General features: G+C 48.3%; 2 protein-coding genes across 2 annotated transcripts; both read left to right on the forward strand.

Annotated features, from left to right (window-relative positions):
- The first annotated feature begins 8623 nt into the window (after positions 1-8623).
- LOC100037830 (1-Cys peroxiredoxin antioxidant) lies at positions 8624-9878 on the forward strand. The gene is made up of 2 exons (NM_001112528.2): positions 8624-8791; positions 8876-9878. The coding sequence occupies exons 1-2, from the start codon at positions 8674-8676 to the stop codon at positions 9445-9447; spliced, it is 690 nt and encodes a 229-aa protein (NP_001105998.2). The 5' UTR covers positions 8624-8673; the 3' UTR covers positions 9448-9878.
- Positions 9879-14829: 4951 nt separating this feature from the next.
- Positions 14830-16339, forward strand: LOC103633479 (peroxidase 2). The gene is made up of 2 exons (XM_020541388.2): positions 14830-15176; positions 15294-16339. The coding sequence occupies exons 1-2, from the start codon at positions 14895-14897 to the stop codon at positions 16065-16067; spliced, it is 1056 nt and encodes a 351-aa protein (XP_020396977.1). The 5' UTR covers positions 14830-14894; the 3' UTR covers positions 16068-16339.
- The last annotated feature ends 1381 nt before the right edge of the window (positions 16340-17720 follow it).

Below are 17720 nucleotides of genomic sequence, written 5' to 3' on the forward strand. Positions count from 1 at the left end.
CATGAGCAAGCATTCATTTGGAGGACATCAGCTTATCGTTCGAATGTTATGATTTCTTTCTTATCGTATCAGAATTTATTAGCTTGCAAATTTGTGGTAATGCTACATGATAATTATGAAGTTTGTTCGTGGGATATGGAAGTCATCCCCTGAACTTCATAAGCGCGAGTATGCTATACCGGTTTAAGCCGTCAATGACTTTTAGCCGGTAACTTCCGTTAGTAGGGTTTAGTGATCGCCCTAGGTAAAGTAAGCGTAAGCATGTTGCACCGCCTTAAGTCGTTGCCGACTTAAGTTGATTGCTCCGTTTGTAGGGCATAGTGGTCACCCCGAGTTAAGTAAGCGTGAGCATGTTGCACCGCCTTAAGTCGTTGCCGACTTAAGTCGATTGCTCCGTTTGTAGGGCATAGTGGTCACCCCGAGTTAAGTAAGCGTGAGCATGTTGCACCGCCTTAAGTCGTTGCCGACTTAAGTCGATTGCTCCGTTCGTAGGGCATAGTGGTCACCCCGAGTTAAGTAAGCGTGAGCATGTTGCACCGCCTTAAGTCGATTGCTCCGTTCGTAGGGCATAGTGGTCACCCCGAGTTAAGTAAGCGTGAGCATGTTGCACCGCCTTAAGTCGTTGCCGACTTAAGTCGATTGCTCCGTTCGTAGGGCATAGTGGTCACCCCGAGTTAAGTAAGCGTGAGCATGTTGCACCGCCTTAAGTCGTTGCCGACTTAAGTCGATTGCTCCATTTGTAGGGCATAGTGGTCACCCCGAGTTAAGTAAGCGTGAGCATGTTGCACCGCCTTAAGTCGTAGCCGACTTAAGTCGATTGCTCCGTTCGTAGGGCATAGTGGTCACCCCGAGTTAAGTAAGCGTGAGCATGTTGCACCGCCTTAAGTCGTTGCCGACTTAAGTCGATTGCTCTGTTCGTAGGGCATAGTGGTCACCCCGAGTTAAGTAAGCGTGAGCATGTTGCACCGCCTTAAGTCGTTGCCGACTTAAGTCGATTGCTCCGTTCGTAGGGCATAGTGGTCACCCCGAGTTAAGTAAGAATGCGAGTCAATCATAAACGAACCGAGTATCCTTGAAATCTATCTTTATTGATGACATATTTTCACTTTACAGAGTACATGGTCGCCCCGGCTGTTTTGAAGTACAGCTAGGGGTAAAACTTTCTGAGGTGCTCTATGTTCCAAGAGTTCCCAACTTCCGTGCCATCCATTTGGGTGAGGCGATATGATCCGGGACGAGTAACTTCTGCTACTATGAAAGGTCCTTCCCATAAGGGTGATAACTTGTGCCGTCCCTCCCCCGTTAGAATTCGGCGGAGGACGAGGTCTCCCTTCGAAAAGAAACGTTGCCGCACAGCTTTGTCGTGGTAGCGCCTTAGAGTCTGCTGGTATCGTGCCGATTGAATCACTGTATTCAGTCGTTCTTCCTCAAGTACGTCAATATCCTCCAGCCTAGTGGCTTCGGCTTCTGTTATGCTTTCGAAAATCAATCTTGGCGCCCCGAACTTGAGATCAGCAGGTAGCACTGCCTCCGACCCATAGACCATGAAGAAAGGAGTGTTTCCATGCAGGGCCCGGCTAGGTTGGGTTCTCAAGCTCCAAACAACATAAGGCAATTCTCTTATCCATTTTCCTGCGAATTTTTCATTTTTGTCAAAGACCCTTTTTCTAAGTGCTTCCAATATCATTCCGTTGGCTCGCTCAACCTGCCCGTTGGCTCTCGGATGGGCTGCAGATGCATACTTGATCTGAATGCTTTTTTGCTCGCAGAAGTCAAAGAATTCTGAACTGGTGAAGTTGGATCCCAAGTCAGTGATGATACTGTTTGGTATCCCAAATCTGAATATTATGCTTTGTATGAATTCCACGACTTTAGCAGAAGTTAAGGAGGCAATGGGCTGAAATTCTATCCATTTAGTGAATTTGTCAATTGCCACCAATACATGGGTGTATCCTCCTTGAGCTTTCTTGAAAGGTCCAATCATATCCAATCCCCAGCATGCAAAAGGCCAAGTTACTGGTATGGTTTGTAGCTGCTGTGCTGGCATGTGCTGCTGCTTCGACAGGTATTGGCAAGCTTCGCATCTCTGAACTAACTCGGCTGCATCATTCTTCGCCGTCGGCCAATAGAATCCTGACCTGAAAACCTTCCCGACTAATGTTCTGGATGCTGCGTGTATCCCACATTGCCCTGCATGGACTTCCTCCAGAAGTTGCTTCCCAGTGGACGGGAGAACGCACTTCATGAGGACGCCTGACGCGCCCCTCCGGTATAATACCTCCCCAATGAGTGTATAGTGAGCTGATTGTCTGGCAATGCGCTCTGCTGAGTTCTTGTCATCTGGCTCTTCTTCATTCTTTATATGCTTAATAATCGGTTGCCTCCAGTCATCAGAATCTGACTCGGGTTGGTCTATGATGTTGCACTCTTCTATTTGATCCGTCGAGATGCTCGGCTGAAGGATTTCTTGCACGAAGACCCCGGGCGGGACTTGAGTCCGACCGGATCCGAGCTTGGACAGTACATCAGCCGCCGTGTTACGATCCCTTTCTACATGATGAAATTCCAGACCCTCGAACTTATCTTCCAGCTTTCGAACGGCAGCACAATATCTTCCCATTGAATCATTTGAACAATCCCATTCTTTGTTTATCTGGCTAATGACTACCAGAGAGTCTCCATATACCATCAATCTCTTGACGCCCAGTGATATGGCGATGTTTAATCCGTGTATCAAGGCTTCATACTCGGCTGCGTTGTTAGAGGCCGGGAATAGTAGCTGGAGAGCATACTTAAGGTGCTCGCCTCCAGGTGCAGTGAAGAGAATTCCTGCTCCTGCTCCTTGCAGCTTCAGCGAGCCATCAAAATACATTCGCCATACTTCTGCGGTTTCTGGATTATCCGGAACTTGCTGTTCTGTCCACTCTGATACGAAATCGACCAGTGCTTGAGTTTTGATGGCAGTGCGAGGTCGGAACTCGATATCATGGGACCCCAACTCGCAAGCCCACTTGGCTATTCGGCCAATGGCTTCCTTGTTGTGAAGAATGTCCCCTATTGGAAAACCAGTAACTACTATGACTTTGTGGTTGTCAAAGTAGTGGCGCAGCTTGCGGGCAGTTAGAAGTACTGCATATAATAGCTTCTGAACTTGAGGATACTTTTTCTTCGATGGGCCTAGAACTTCACTGATGAAATAGACGGGATGTTGTACCGGGTAGGCATGCCCTTCTTCCACTCGCTCGACTACCAACGCAGTGCTTACCACGTGAGTCGTGCAAGAGATATATAACAGCAGATCTTCAGCCGGCTGAGTCGGCGTAGCTCGCCGGGGCGGTTTCAATACTGGCGGCGTTGTCAGGAATTTTTTTAGTGCATCTAGAGCTTCTTGTGCCTCTGAAGTCCATTGAAACTTATCCACCTTTTTCAACAGTTTATAAAATGGCAGACCTTTTTCTCCCAGTCTGGATATGAATCTGCTCAGGGCTGCCATACATCCTGTGAGTCGCTGAACCTTCTTTTGCGATCGAGGAGCTTCCATCTTCATGATAGCTTCAATCTTATCTGGATTAGCTTCAATTCCCCGGTGGCTGACAATAAATCCGAGTAACTTTCCTGCTGGTACCCCGAAGACGCATTTCTCAGGATTGAGCTTCCATCTATATCTTCTCAAGCTATTGAAGACCAGCTGTAAATCTTCAATGAAATTTTCCGAATTCTCCGTTTTAATCACCACATCGTCTACGTAAGCCTCCACACGCTTGCCCCAGTGGTCGGCTAAGCATGTTTGGATAGCTCTCTGATAAGTTGCTCCAGCGTTTTTGAGGCCGAACGGCATGGAGGTATAACAGAAAGCACCGAACGGGGTGATGAACGCCGTTTTTTCCTCGTCTTCTTTTGCCAAACTAATCTGATGATACCCGGAATAGCAATCTAAGAAAGACAGCATCGAACATCCAGCGGTGGAATCCACCACCTGATCTATCCTCGGGAGCCCGAAGGGATCCTTCGGACAGTGTTTGTTGAGATCAGTATAGTCGACGCACATGCGCCAATCCACTTTATTCTTTTTGAGTACAAGAACAGGGTTGGCTAACCACTCGGGGTGCAATACTTCTCTAATAAATCCGGCCGCGACCAAGCGGGCTAACTCGGCACGAATGGCTTCTCTCTTGTCGGGCGTGAAACGACGCAGCTTTTGCCGGATCGGCCTTGCCTGGGGATAGACCTTCAATTTGTGCTCGGCCAGTTCTCTTGGGACTCCCGGCATATCCGCAGGTTGCCATGCGAATACGTCTCGGTTATCTTGCAGGAACTGGACGAGCGCGCTTTCCTATTTGTCACTCAAACTGGAGCTGATGATGGCCGTCTTGCGTTCATCAGCGAACCCCAGGTTGATCCGCTTGGTGTCTTCAGTCGGCCGCATAGAGGTCGCGGCCTGAGCTTCGTTTGCCGGCACGGCGAGGTCTTCATCAGGCTTAGAGTTCGCCGGTGTAGAAGGAATCGCTGATGGCTTGGTGGTGAGGGCTGCTTGGATGGCCACTCGGAAACATTCTGCGGCGCCTTGGAAGTCGGCGCGCACAGTTATGATTCCTTGTGGTCCTGGCATCTTCAGTATCATGTACGTGTAGTGTGGGATGGCCATGAACTTGGCCAGCCCTGGCCTCCCGATGATGGCGTTGTACCCGCAGTCGAAGTTCGCCACCTCGAACCTCAGGAACTCGGTTCTGTAATTATCCGGAGTCCCGAAGGTGACCGGCATGTAGATGTGGCCCAGCGGATACTCCCCTTCCGTCGGCACGATGCCGAAGAAAGGAGTGTCTGACTCGTGGAGCTCTTTGAGGTGAACTCCCAAGCCTTGAAGCGTACGGGGGAAGGTGACGTTGATGCTGCTCCCCCCGTCCACTAGCACCTTCTTCACCCGGCTCTCTCGGATCACCGGATCGACGAGGAGCGGGTACTTGCCTGGGTGGTCGAAGTTGAGCCATTGATCCTCCCGAGTGAACGTGATTGGGTGCTCCGACCACCGGTACGGGGCGGGAGGGCCGGTGGTCGCCACCAGTATCTGGCGGTCGTTGAGTTTTTGTTGTCTCTTGTTCTCCTGCGACCCATGTCCGCCGAAGATGACGTTGACCTCCCTGTCAACGCGCGGGAAAGCTCCTCCTCCCCCCTCCTCCGGCTGATGGGGCTGTCGTGGTTCATCTGGTCCTCCTCTCGGCGGAGGAGGTGGTAGAGGTTGGAAGGGTCGGCCATGCCCGACGGAGTGCTTGAAGTCCCGGCAGTTGCGGAGAGTGTGGCGCATATCCTTGTGGTATGGGCACTGGGCGTCGAGGATGTCGTCCAGCGTGCGTTCGCCTCCACGAGGTCCTCCTCGGGCGCGAGAGGCGGGTGGTCCGGCGGCGTGTACCTCTTCGCGAGGCCTCTTCTCCCAGCGCTTGTCGGGCGGCTGATTCGCGTCACGTCGTGGTACCGCCGGTGTGGGCTTTGCTCCTCCGATGAGGTCCTGGGCCCGCTCGTCAGCGGTGATGTAGAGGTCGGCTTCCCGGAACAGCTCCTCGGAGGTAGTCGGCGCCTTTTGCAGTATGGCTCGGACGAAAGCCGAGTCGTTAGATCCTCTGTAGAAGTCCTCGATTACGGCCGCCTCCGTGACCTCGGGGATGCGGTTTCTCATGGTCTGGAACCTTTTAAGGTATGACCTGAGAGTCTCATCCCCCCGGCGCTTGATGGATTTGAGGTCCCATGGTTGCGCTGGCTTGTCGGAGAGAGACTGGAAGTTGGCGGTGAAACGTCGACTGAAGTCTCCCCAGTCGTCGATGCAGTGTCGGGGTAGATGTCGTAGCCACTGCAGCGCGTCCTGCCCGAGGACGATGGGCAGATACGCAGTCATGACGTCCTCGGATGCCCCAGCGGCCCGAGCAGCGGTGGTGTAGACGGCTAACCAACCCCCCGGATCCTGCTTAGGTTCATATTTGTCGACATTGGATACCTTGAAGTTGGGAGGCCATTGGATGGCCCTAAGGCGCGGAGTAAGGGCGGATACTCCGCACGTGTCCTCCTGTCGCCGAGGATGTCGTCTGTCCCGGGGAGGGGAGTGGCGGTGGTGGCTCCTCGACCGTCCCCGGGTGGTTCCACCAGTTGAAGCTGTTGCCGACTCAGTTCGGGTGGCCTGGCTTTGGGTCGGGAATCCATGATCTCGATCATACTCCTCTCGACGGCGAATTTCGTTCTCGTGCCGCCGTTCGCGCGAAGCATTGATAGAGCTTCGCGCGTCTCGGCGACTGTTGATGGCGTGTCGCAGATCGTTCGGCGGATGAGCGAGCGGTAGAAGATGGTTGGCTGCCTGAGTGAACAGGCGCCGGTATCCCTCGGCGTCGGGGGTCCGAGGAAGTCCGTCAGCTATCCGGGCCAGAACGCCTCCGACTTCGCTCGGCGTATTCATGGCTCGGGCGAAGTCGGGGTTCAGGTTGCGCCCAAAGAGCGGATTCTCGCGTCGTTGCCTTGCATCTTGCTCGGCTTGCTCCTGAGTTCGACGACGATCTCGTCGTCGGGAGTTCCTTCGTTCCCTGAAGACGCGTTCTTCCGGAGTTTCTCCTATCTCTGAGACCTCGTCTCGCGAGACAGGTTGCTCCGGATCCCGTTCTCCAGCTGCGTGATGTCGTCGAACGTTCCTGCGCCGATTCCTTCGTCGGCGGGATTCTCGCTGAGGCGGTTCTTCTCCAGGCGCGGTCGGTTCATCGTCGGAGACGGCGGGTGATTCTGCTCTCCCGATGAAGAGGACGTCGGGGTAGAACGGTATTGCTGCCACGGCGGCTTTCTTTCCGTTCTCCTTTGAGGTCGGAGGAACGGGAAGAACGTCTGGCCTCTCCCTGGTCTCCTTCTTTCTCACGACCCGTGTCCATTCTTTCGTTGGAGAAGTAGACAGCGGAGTCTTCCGGGTCAGCGAGCTTCTCGCTCCAGCCTCCCCGGAGACGATCCTTTCCCGAAGAGCTGGAAGTAGCGTCTTTCCAACATTTTCGGAGTTTGTTGATGGAGACTTCTGTTCCGGCAGATCCGCGAGGCGGTGTAGAATTCCTTCTTCGTCTGCCACGGAGGAGATTGTCCCGAAGCAGAATGTGGATCCGGGACGCATGGTGATCTTGCTGTGGAAGGTGACGGCCATTGAGCTAGCTTGGATCGTCGACACACCCCCTACCTGGCGCGCCAGCTGTCGGTGTTTTGGGTCCGACCGCACACCCGGGGTTGCCCCTCAAGGTGTTTTTAGGAGTAGGACGGTGTTGACGACTGTAGCAAAATGGTTCGTGCCGATCGCACGAAAGACAATGGACAAGATTTACAGGTTCGGGCCGCTTAGAAACGCGTAACACCCTACGTCCTGGTGAGTATATGAGCGTGGTTACAAGAGGATTCTCTGGATAGAGGGCGCAGAGAGTTTTTGTGGGTGGCTAAGTGGAGCAGAGTCGATCAATCTGAAGGGGTGCCCCCTAGGCCTTATATACTCGGCCGTGGAGCATTACATGTGTTACGATAACAACAAGTAGCTGAAAGATAGTGAACTTCTTGAGCTTATCCTTACGTAACCTCCGCCGACTTATCCTCGCACGGCTCCGTTGCATGGGGGCTTCAGCGCGGGAAAGTCGGGTCTCTGTTTGTGATTCATTCGTTCGACGTTGTGGGCCGCCTGTGTTTGCACTAATCAGTCCCACGTCTTCTTTATTGGTTGTCTTTCCCTAGGCCCATGAAAGAATGACCTTACGAATTATTGGGCCCTTGGGCTTTTCGTGAGGCCTTTTACTTCTTTAGTGGACCCAGGGGATATCTATCCCCCACAATTCCAAAATGAATGGAGTATATGAATGTGTGCACCAAAATTTAAATAAAAATAAAGAACAAATTAATCTATATATTGTAAAGTGGAGAGTTGTAGTTGATTAAGTATTTTGGATTCTAAATATATTTTATATTAGGTATATTTATATCTTGGACTCAAAAAATCCCAATAATGTAATGTATACGTATTTACAATTAATCTTTTAATATTAATTAATTTTAACATTTCATATCACTAGTAATATAAGATTACTATAATTATTTATTTATCATATAAATATTTTTAATATTTTAAATGGTGCACATAATTTTTCTAGTATATTGTGAAAAATAAAATCATTTGTAGTTTGTAATTCGGAATAAAGATTTTTTTTTCTTTGATACTATCGGATATTCTACGATTTTTTCCAATACAAATATAGATTCGGTTAGAGAAAAAACTAGAAATCAAATTCGGATATTTAATATCCATATTAAAATTAAATATGAGTACGAATATTTATATTAGTATTTTAAGTAAATATAACTACGGATAATTTAGATCTTCATATCCGAATCCATCTCTAGCTAGCAATAGCCGAGTGGATGTCAGTATGTCACAACTGAGACGACCAAAGCAATAGCAGTTAGGTGGCGGCAGGTCAGGTCAAATGCCGGAGGGCGAGGCAGGTGGCACGAGGCTAGCTACGCGGCGCCCATGCATCGCGCCTGGATGCCACTTCTCCGCGCGGTCCATCCGTCTATCACTGATCTTGGCCACGTATATATACGTGGTCCATGTCAGTTCGTTCGTCTCAGCAGTCCGATAGCCAGGAAGCCCGTGCACGTCGACCGACGTACGCCACCATGCCGGGGCTCACCATAGGCGACACCGTCCCCAACCTGGAGCTGGACTCCACCCACGGCAAGATCCGCATCCACGACTACGTTGGCGACGGCTACGCTATCATCTTCTCTCACCCAGGTACGTCTGCTGCCGGTCGTCGCTCGGCCATATGCATGCCTTGCTCGCGTGCACCTGCTGATGGGAGATAAGATGATATGGCAGCCGACTTCACGCCCGTGTGCACGACGGAGATGGCGGCGATGGCGGGGTACGCCAAGGAGTTCGAGAAGCGTGGCGTGAAGCTGCTGGGCATCTCGTGCGACGACGTGGAGTCGCACAGGCAGTGGACCAAGGACGTGGAGGCGTACGGCGGGAAGCAGCAGCAGCAGCAGCATACGACGACGAAGGTGACGTTCCCGATCCTGGCGGACCCGGCGCGGGACGCCATCCGGCAGCTGAACATGGTGGACCCCGACGAGAAGGACGCGGCGGGGCGGAGCATGCCGTCCCGCGCGCTCCACGTCGTCGGGCCCGACAAGGCCGTGAAGCTGAGCTTCCTGTACCCGGCCACCACGGGGCGGAACATGGACGAGGTGCTGCGCGCCGTCGACTCGCTGCTCACGGCCGCCAAGCACGGCGGGAAGGTGGCCACGCCCGCTAACTGGAAGCCCGGGGAGTGCGCCGTCATCGCGCCCGGCGTCTCCGACGAGGAGGCCAGGAAGATGTTCCCGCAGGGGTTCGAGACCGCCGACCTGCCCTCCAAGAAGGGCTACCTCCGTTTCACCAAGGTTTAGCTAGCCGACGTACGGCACGGACATCTAGCTCGTCTGTCAGTCCGCGTCGACCGGGGTGCGCGGATCTTTTGTGCCTGCTGGTGGTTTCTCTGACTAGTACTAGTATATATATAGGCTCTATGTATGTGCGTACTATGCCGTGCCGTGTTGTCTCGTGTAGTGGTGGCAACCGGTTCGTGGCACTACCGCGCTAGTATTGTCCACCCATATCAATGTCCTCTTCTGAACTTAGCGGCGCACATGTTTGTGCGTGTGTGTAGCATCTGCTAGTGCAATTGCATGATGCATGGCCGTGCGAAAAGGCCCTCGGCGCTACGACAGCAGCCAGCACGGCACGTTTCAAAGTATGCCTGATACTGTACGATGTCTTATAGCATCTTCGAAAGACTATTTAAATAGCTCGCCAAGCCAAATTTTGGCTACTTAACACCAAAATAAATCTCCAATAGACTCATCGAGTTATCTGACTATCTAAATTAGTAAATTAGTCTCTCATTAGTCAAATTTGGCTATCTGACTCTCTAAATTAGTCTCTCACTCTCTAAATTAGTCTCTCACTACCTAAATTTGACTATCTAAATTAGTAAATTAGTCTCTCATTAGTCAAATTTGGCTATCTGACTCTCTAAATTAGTCTCTCACTCTCTAAATTAGTCTCTCACTACCTAAATTTGGCTACCCGACTCTAAATTAGTCTCACTAGCCAAATTTGGCATTTGGCTATCACGTGATTAGTAAAATTAACTCTCTAAATTAGTCTCTCACTAGCCAAATTTGGCATTTGGCTATCACGTGATTAGTAAAATTAGATAGATAGTGAGATGCTATAGAGTGTAATCTTTATGAAAAAGTAAATAAATAGTTAAATATAGAGCCAAAATTAAATAGTATCTGGGAGATTATTAAAATCTCACGTAACAATCACATCACGTAACAATCACTTAGGCCCTACAGACTAGCCAAGCTGACTCTTCAAATTAGTCTCTCACTAGCTAAATTTGGCTACCCACGCGACTAATAAAACTAAGCTATCTGACTCTCCAAATTAGTCTCTCATTAGCCAAATTTGGCTACCCACACGACTAGTTACTAATAAAACTAGATCAAATTTGGCTACCCACACGACTAGTTACTAATAAAACTAGATAGATAATCTGTTGGAGTGAGATGCTATAGAGTAAAACTAGATAGATAATCTGTTGAAGTGAGATGCTATAGAGAGCGTAATTTTTATGAAAAAGTAAATAAATAGTTAAATAGAGAGCCAAAACTAAATAGTCTCTTGAAGATTCTTAAAATCTCAGATAACAATCACATCACATAACAATCACATCGATCTTAGGCCCTCCTTGGCACAGCTTAGTATCTCTAAAAAATTGACTCAAAAAACAGTTTCTCTATAATAGCCAAACAAATCGTTTGATAGTGCTTTTTGTTGGAGTTATTTTTTAGACTGTTTAGGAGGGTTTCTCTAAAAGCCGGAACCACTTTAGGAGCCTCCCAAACATACCTTTAAATATAATCACGTATAAACACATTTTTTCTAAACATATCACGAAAAATTCTAACTCACATGAGATGCTTTTATCACTCGTATTATTTAAAATATTTATTTGAAAATATAATTAACCACTCACTCATTTTATTTAAAATATTTATTTTTAAATATAAATTTTTAAGACAAGCACAAGCTACTTAAAACCACTCATCTTATTCAAAATATTTATTTAAAATATAAAATTTTAAGACAAGCAAAAACTAACTTAAATGATAAAACAAATCATAAAAAAATAAATAATAACTTATTATTTTTTAATAAGATGAGTGGTTAATCTTTTTCAATTATTAGGGTCGTGTTGTAGGCGTTTGCCTGGACTAAGCACTATTGAAAACAACTGTTTTGTTGAATGTCTAAAACACTCGGCAAAGCCTGAAAAATATTTGGCAAAGGTTTTGCCGAGTGTAACATTCGGCAAGAAAGCTCGACGAACTGTAAATCGACAACGGCTTCTTTACCGAGTACTTTTTATCGGGCACTCGCCAAGGACAGGACTTTACTGAGTATCTTTTATCGGGCACTCGCCAAGGACTTTACTGAGTATCACGCGGTACTCGCAAAGAAATGTCGACGTTAAAAAGCGAGCATCTTACTCGCCAAGGACTTTGCTGAGTATCACGCGGTAATTTCATAAATCACCATGCCAATAATATAGTATAGTAGTGACGTAATATCTTTTATATTATTCTTATAATCATTTATTCTCTTAGTCTTTTAGGGACTAAAAAGCTTAAGCAGTCAACTATAATATCTTGAGGAAAGTAATAAAATTCTCTTTCACATTCATATATAGTATGTTCTGTGTTATACAATTTATTATGGGAGTCATAGACTTTGCCTATTTGCTCAATAAATACTTGTGTAGTAGGAGATAGGAGATCATATCTTAGCTGCTTAGCTCGATATATAATATTGTCATACATGAATTTATTAATTATAAAAATGGGGTGTCCCAATCGAGTCATTGCTTTCCTATATAGGATTGGGAATGCGGCGCCATACAATGGTGTTGTGGTGAAATTATCATGAACTGTGTATACAGGTACTATATTATTACCAAATTCATATTCATCCATTAGAATATCAATAAAATTAATTATAGTTAAGGCATCCTTGTGATGGATGAAGTTAGCAAAAGTGGAACTAGTGTTCTACAATGTTGGGAGATCCAACGGGCATCTTTGACATTAGAAGTCGTGGGTTGCAGAGAAGAGCCTCTACAATGTCGAGAGATCCAATAGAGATAATTACATTTAAGTTAAAAAAAGGGTTACCGAGAAAGCATCTACAATGTTGAGAGTTTCGATAGATATAATAAGATTTAAAGTCAAAGTGCATAGATCCGACAAAAACAACAACAGAAGACAACAACGTTGAAGTTAAAGTGTTGTTGTGTATGTCGTTACGTCCACTGTTGAGATGATACAACAAGATTGGAGGTCGTCTCAGTAGGCACACCAAGATTGGAAGCTGCCTCAGTAGGTCCTCAGAGCAAGCTAAGGGAGTGACACGCGCCAAAGGGTGATGGTCAACCAACGTCTAAGGTGTCCACCATTAGACTCTTAGGGTGCGTTTGGCTGCAATGACAGGACGGGACGGGATGGGACAATTCCTCAAATAAGGTTGTTTGGTTCAGGATCAAGAGTTAGGACATTACTATCTTAGTGTTGTCCCCGGTTGTCCCTCAAAATTGGAGGGACGAGAGAGGACGCCAGGGGACGCCCCTGTCCCGGCTACCCCGCAACCAAACGCACCCTTAGGGCATTACACATGTCAGAAGAAACATGAAGAGGAGTTAGCCTAGCGCTAGTAGTGCCACATGACCCTGTCACAGGTTTATCAGACTAGACTGATAGATGGAGTTGTCTGGGAATGTCGAAAGAGGAGGATCGACCGATCTAACCCTAGCCCCGCTTGAGGTAGTAGAGTGCTAGATTGAGTAAGACTGTTGAGCCATATGCAATACGATGCATGGTCAGTATTGCTGAAGCTAGTGTCATAAGCAGACAAGGTGTGATGGTGTAGCTATGTCGACCCACCTAAATATGCAATTGTATGTATGTGTCAAGGAATAGATCCCTGGGGCCTGCCTGCCATAGTGAGCACACGAGATGAGAACTGCTGGACATCCAAGGGCCACCCGTCAGTGAGGGAGAAGGAGGACTGTCTACCCGGGAAACGCCCGTCCCCGAATAAACCTCGAGACACCGAGCCCAAGGTCAAGCAAGGCGGAGCTACCGAGGGGGTAGGGCGAGCCGGAAGGAAGCCACTCAAGTGGATTCCTCGCTTGACCCGAGACCAACCCGTCATAAGTGGTCAGACCATTAACTACGCCTAACATCGAGTCGTAGTAGAGAGCCGACCCGTCTCACACTCATGACCTGCACCCCTCCCAGACTACAATGCACTCATGACCCCCGTGTCCCTTCGGTCAGCAGGCATTCATGACCTACGAACTCCATGGCCTGCAGAGCACTCATGACCTATCGAGCCTAGACCTAAGTACGTTGACCGACCATAGAGCCCGCAACATGACGAGCCACGCCGAGACCCTGGCTACGGAGGTCTGGGGTCGCGCGTGGCTTAGAGTTAGTAATGATGGCAGCGGGGCCCTCATCGCTCACACCATCCATCATGATGTGCACGAGCAGAGCTGACTAGATGACAAGTCACATACAAACAAACCTCGGTGTGGTAAGACACCAGATTCTACCATGGTACAAGGATTCCTTCACAAAGAAGCTACCGACGGTTGACCCCCCCACCTTAGCCTATAAAAGGAGGAGGTCAGGCACGAAGAAAAGGAGTGGTCTTTGGGTAACCTGAGGAGGACTGAAGACAGAAGACGCCCCACGAAGGACGACCACAGAGGGACTTGAAGACCTGGAGGCCGGAGCTTAACATAGGACTCTAGTTCCTTAGTCTTAAGGTCCATCCACGCACAGGAGACTTGGGAGCCCTTTCTCTCTCTTGCCCCACTTGTAACCCGCTTGTAACCCCTACTACGAGCATCAAGCAACAAAGGTGTCGGTAGCGTGAGCCATCGAAGATTGGATGTAGGGATGTTTTGCCCGAATTAGTATAAACCTCGCGTCCATCGAGCACACCGTTCGAAGCCCAGAACGCGCACATAGAAATTTACTTGTCAGAACGGAGGTTCGAAACACGACAATATGTATGTATGTATGTATGTATGTATGTATGTATGTATGTATGTATGTATGTATGTATGTATGTATGTATGTATGTATGTATGTATGTATGTATGTATGTTAATAATGAACTATCCCCATAGATAATATTTGGAAATGAAATTGTATCATTTTATATTGTAGAAATAACTTTGAAAATTCATCGTTATTCTTCCAAGAATATATTAACAATTAGATGCTGACTTTTTTTTAATCCACGCACGTCATATCCACTTGTATATATATAACAATCTATCTAAATTTAGGTGCACCTTTGTAGACATGGTGCTGTGTCCTGATGAACTCCAAGCTAGCATCTATCGTCCCAAGCTTAGCTGTGTGTGTGATTGACTGATTGGTTGAGGTTAAGAGCACTTCAATGATCTAGTATTTAAGTCTTGTATTGACCAAAACCACAGTCAATTCCTATCTTTCGTGTATTATTATGGCCGGGCTGTGTGTGCTCTCCATGACTACATGTCGTTCCTTTCCTGCTGAGTGTTGTTGATTCTTACATCGTTGCACGTCAGTACGCTACGACGACGTGCGCTCCAGAAACATTCTGCAGACTCTAGTCCCCCGGCCGGAACGCACAGGAGCTATAAATAGACATGCGAGGCAGCAATCCCCTTCATCCACTTTGATCTCTCGAGCTGATTTACGGGCTAGCTAGGCAGGTCCGCAGGTGCAGTCCAGGGATGGCCACCAAGCTCGCCGTTCTCGGCACCTTGGTGCTCGCGCTGCTCGGCCCCGTGTCGTGCCAACAACAGCAAGCGGGCTACGGCTATGGCGCCGGCAGTCCTACACCTACTACATCGCCGCCGCCGCCGCCACCTGCCGCTGGTGCCGGACTGAGCGTAGGATACTACAAGGACAAGTGCGCCGAGGCAGAAACCATCGTGCAGGAGGCCGTGCGCGCTGCCGACGCCGGCACCAAAGCAGGGCTCCTCCGTTTGTTCTTCCACGACTGCTTCGTCCAGGTATTATATACTCCGTACTATAAACCATGCATGTGACTATGTGAGTGTGACACCCTCGTCGTGTGACGTGTCTGCATGTGTCCAACAATGTGTCGTACTTACGTATGGCGTTCACAGGGCTGCGACGCCTCCGTTCTGCTCAAGCCCGACAACGACACCAACCCGCAGCCGGAGATGCTCGGGGTCCCCAACCTGAGCCTGCGCGGCTTCGAGGTCATCGACGCGGCCAAGGCGGCGGTCGAGGCGAGATGCCCGGGCGTCGTGTCCTGCGCCGACATCGTCGCCTTCGCCGGCCGCGACGCCAGCGCGTTCCTCAGCGGCGGCGCCATCAACTTCACCATGCCCGCGGGCCGCTACGACGGGACGGTGTCGCTCGCCAACGAGACGCTCCCCAACCTGCCCCCGCCGTTCGCCGACGTCCGGCGCCTCAAGGCCATGTTCGCCGCCAAGGGCCTCGACACCGTCGACATGGTCGCGCTCTCCGGCGCGCACAGCATCGGCCGCTCCCACTGCTCCTCCTTCAGCAGCGACCGCCTCCCGCCCAGCAACACCTCCGACATGGACCCGGCGTTCGCCGCCACGCTGCAGGCGAGCTGCGCGTCGTCGGCCAACGGCGCTGCCGACAACACGGTGGTGCAGGACTACAGGACCCCTGACCAGCTGGACAACCAGTACTACCGGAACGTCATCAGCCACAAGGTGCTCTTCGCGTCGGATGCCGCACTCCTCAAGTCAAGCGACACGCTTGGGCTGGTCTATGTAGCCGCCTTCTCTCAGAAGCTGTGGCAGGACAAGTTTGGAGAAGCCATGGTGAAGATGGGTGGCGTCCAGGTGAAGACGGCCGCCAATGGGGAGATCAGACGGATGTGTGGCTACGTCAACAAACCCTAATCCGGTTAACGACCGACCGACGATGGTGGTCAGTTTGAGCTTGCATTGAGCATATCCTCCCGGGTGTCTCTTCAAACCTAAGCTAGATCCACACTCCTGTTTCTTGCTCTATTCGAGTTCTTTTATATCGGTTTTCAACCCCTTTATTTCTGTTACTCGATTTTTTTGTTCTAATTTTGGCTGTATCACCGTATTCATTCCAGCAAAATGTATTCATTCCAGCAAAATGTATTCATCAGACGATATTGAAATATGGTTTTCGTCAGCTAGCACTTTCCAGTCCAGAATGCATATTTGTCTAATTGTCTTGTGTTCTGCACTTGTGCGACCCTACGTCTCTTGTGAACTATGCGCAAGCTAGATAGTAATCATAAATCATTACAAGTTACAAAACATTTTGTCTTTATAGATATACTTATTACTTTTATTATCATATCTTACTATTAATATTTAAAGGTTTTAACGAAGCATCCCATATTAATTCTTATTAGTTAGTTGCTCGTACATTGCTACACTTTCTATATATCATATAAATAGATTTTGTAACACAGACAGCTGCAAGGTGTAGCAGTAGACAACAAAGGGTATTTCTATGGACGGGCATGAGTGGAGGGGAACGACTTCGCGCGTTAGGCGGGGAGGACGCAAGAAAAAACTCCTCTTTTTCGCTACTGCAGAGTATTTCATTCATATATTAAGTTGTTATGTATAGGGGATATATTACAATGTATGTACCCAAACTCTGATTTGTTCCGCTACTAAATGCTTCATTCTGAAACAGAGAAGAAGCATTTCCTTTTTTAACATCGCTAGAAAACCGTGTGTCGTGGGTGGAACATTTTAAAAAATCCAGCCATTTTGACACTTCCAGACTTTTGAGAGCTGCTGAAAGGTGGACAAGACTGTAATGTGGAAATTCGGTGTGCGTGTCTGCCAACATCTCCTCGCAAAGTTTCTCCGATGATTATTCGTATTGTGTAGCTTGATTCCCAGTTTATTAATTATTAGGTCACAACTCTCTGTCTATATTGCGCCATCCAATGAGTTAACTACTACTATTATGTTTGAAGATGTATTTGGATTTCCCATTTTTTGCTGGAAAACTGGAAACAAGATGCTATTGTTTCTTATTCATTTGCTACACTTCAATCTCTATTGTACCATCCAATGAATTACCTACTACTACTATGTTTGAACAAGTATCTGGATTTCCCCCGTTTCCCTGGTAAACTGGAAACATGATACTATTGTTTCTTATTCATTTGCTGCACTGCAGTCTATTGTGCTATCCTATGAATTACCTACTACTATTATGTTTGAAGGTGTATCTGGATTTCCCCTTTTTCCTGGAAAACTGGAAACAAGATTCTATCGTTTCTTATTCATTTGCTGCACTGCAGTTGTATGTCAAAATTTTCCAACTTTGACTAGTAGAGTAATCATGTCAAAATTGTGTACGAATCAGGTGAGAAATGTCATCAGATACATCTTGGTTACAGATATGACAATTGAAATAAATTAGTGTTCTGTATATTGTTGCTCTGTATAGTGATGTTCAAGACATTGAAATAGATTCAGGAATTTATATGACAACCTTCTCATTTTCAGATGCCATGTTGTTTGACTTACTTTCAGATGTGGAATCTAAGACTT

The sequence above is a fragment of the Zea mays genome, chromosome 7, assembly GCF_902167145.1.
Source record: "Zea mays cultivar B73 chromosome 7, Zm-B73-REFERENCE-NAM-5.0, whole genome shotgun sequence".
In the NCBI taxonomy this organism is placed as follows: Eukaryota; Viridiplantae; Streptophyta; class Magnoliopsida; order Poales; family Poaceae; genus Zea; species Zea mays.

What these genes read in the sequence shown, in the direction of transcription:
- LOC100037830 (NM_001112528.2), top strand. Translation starts at nt 8,674, where the DNA reads ATGCCGGGGCTCACCATAGGCGACACCGTCCCCAACCTGGAGCTGGAC. An exon ending in TATCATCTTCTCTCACCCAG is followed by an intron (nt 8,792 to 8,875) that starts GTACGTCTGCTG and finishes ATGATATGGCAG; the next exon opens with CCGACTTCACGCCCGTGTGC.
- LOC103633479 (XM_020541388.2), top strand. Translation starts at nt 14,895, where the DNA reads ATGGCCACCAAGCTCGCCGTTCTCGGCACCTTGGTGCTCGCGCTGCTC. An exon ending in TCCACGACTGCTTCGTCCAG is followed by an intron (nt 15,177 to 15,293) that starts GTATTATATACT and finishes TGGCGTTCACAG; the next exon opens with GGCTGCGACGCCTCCGTTCT.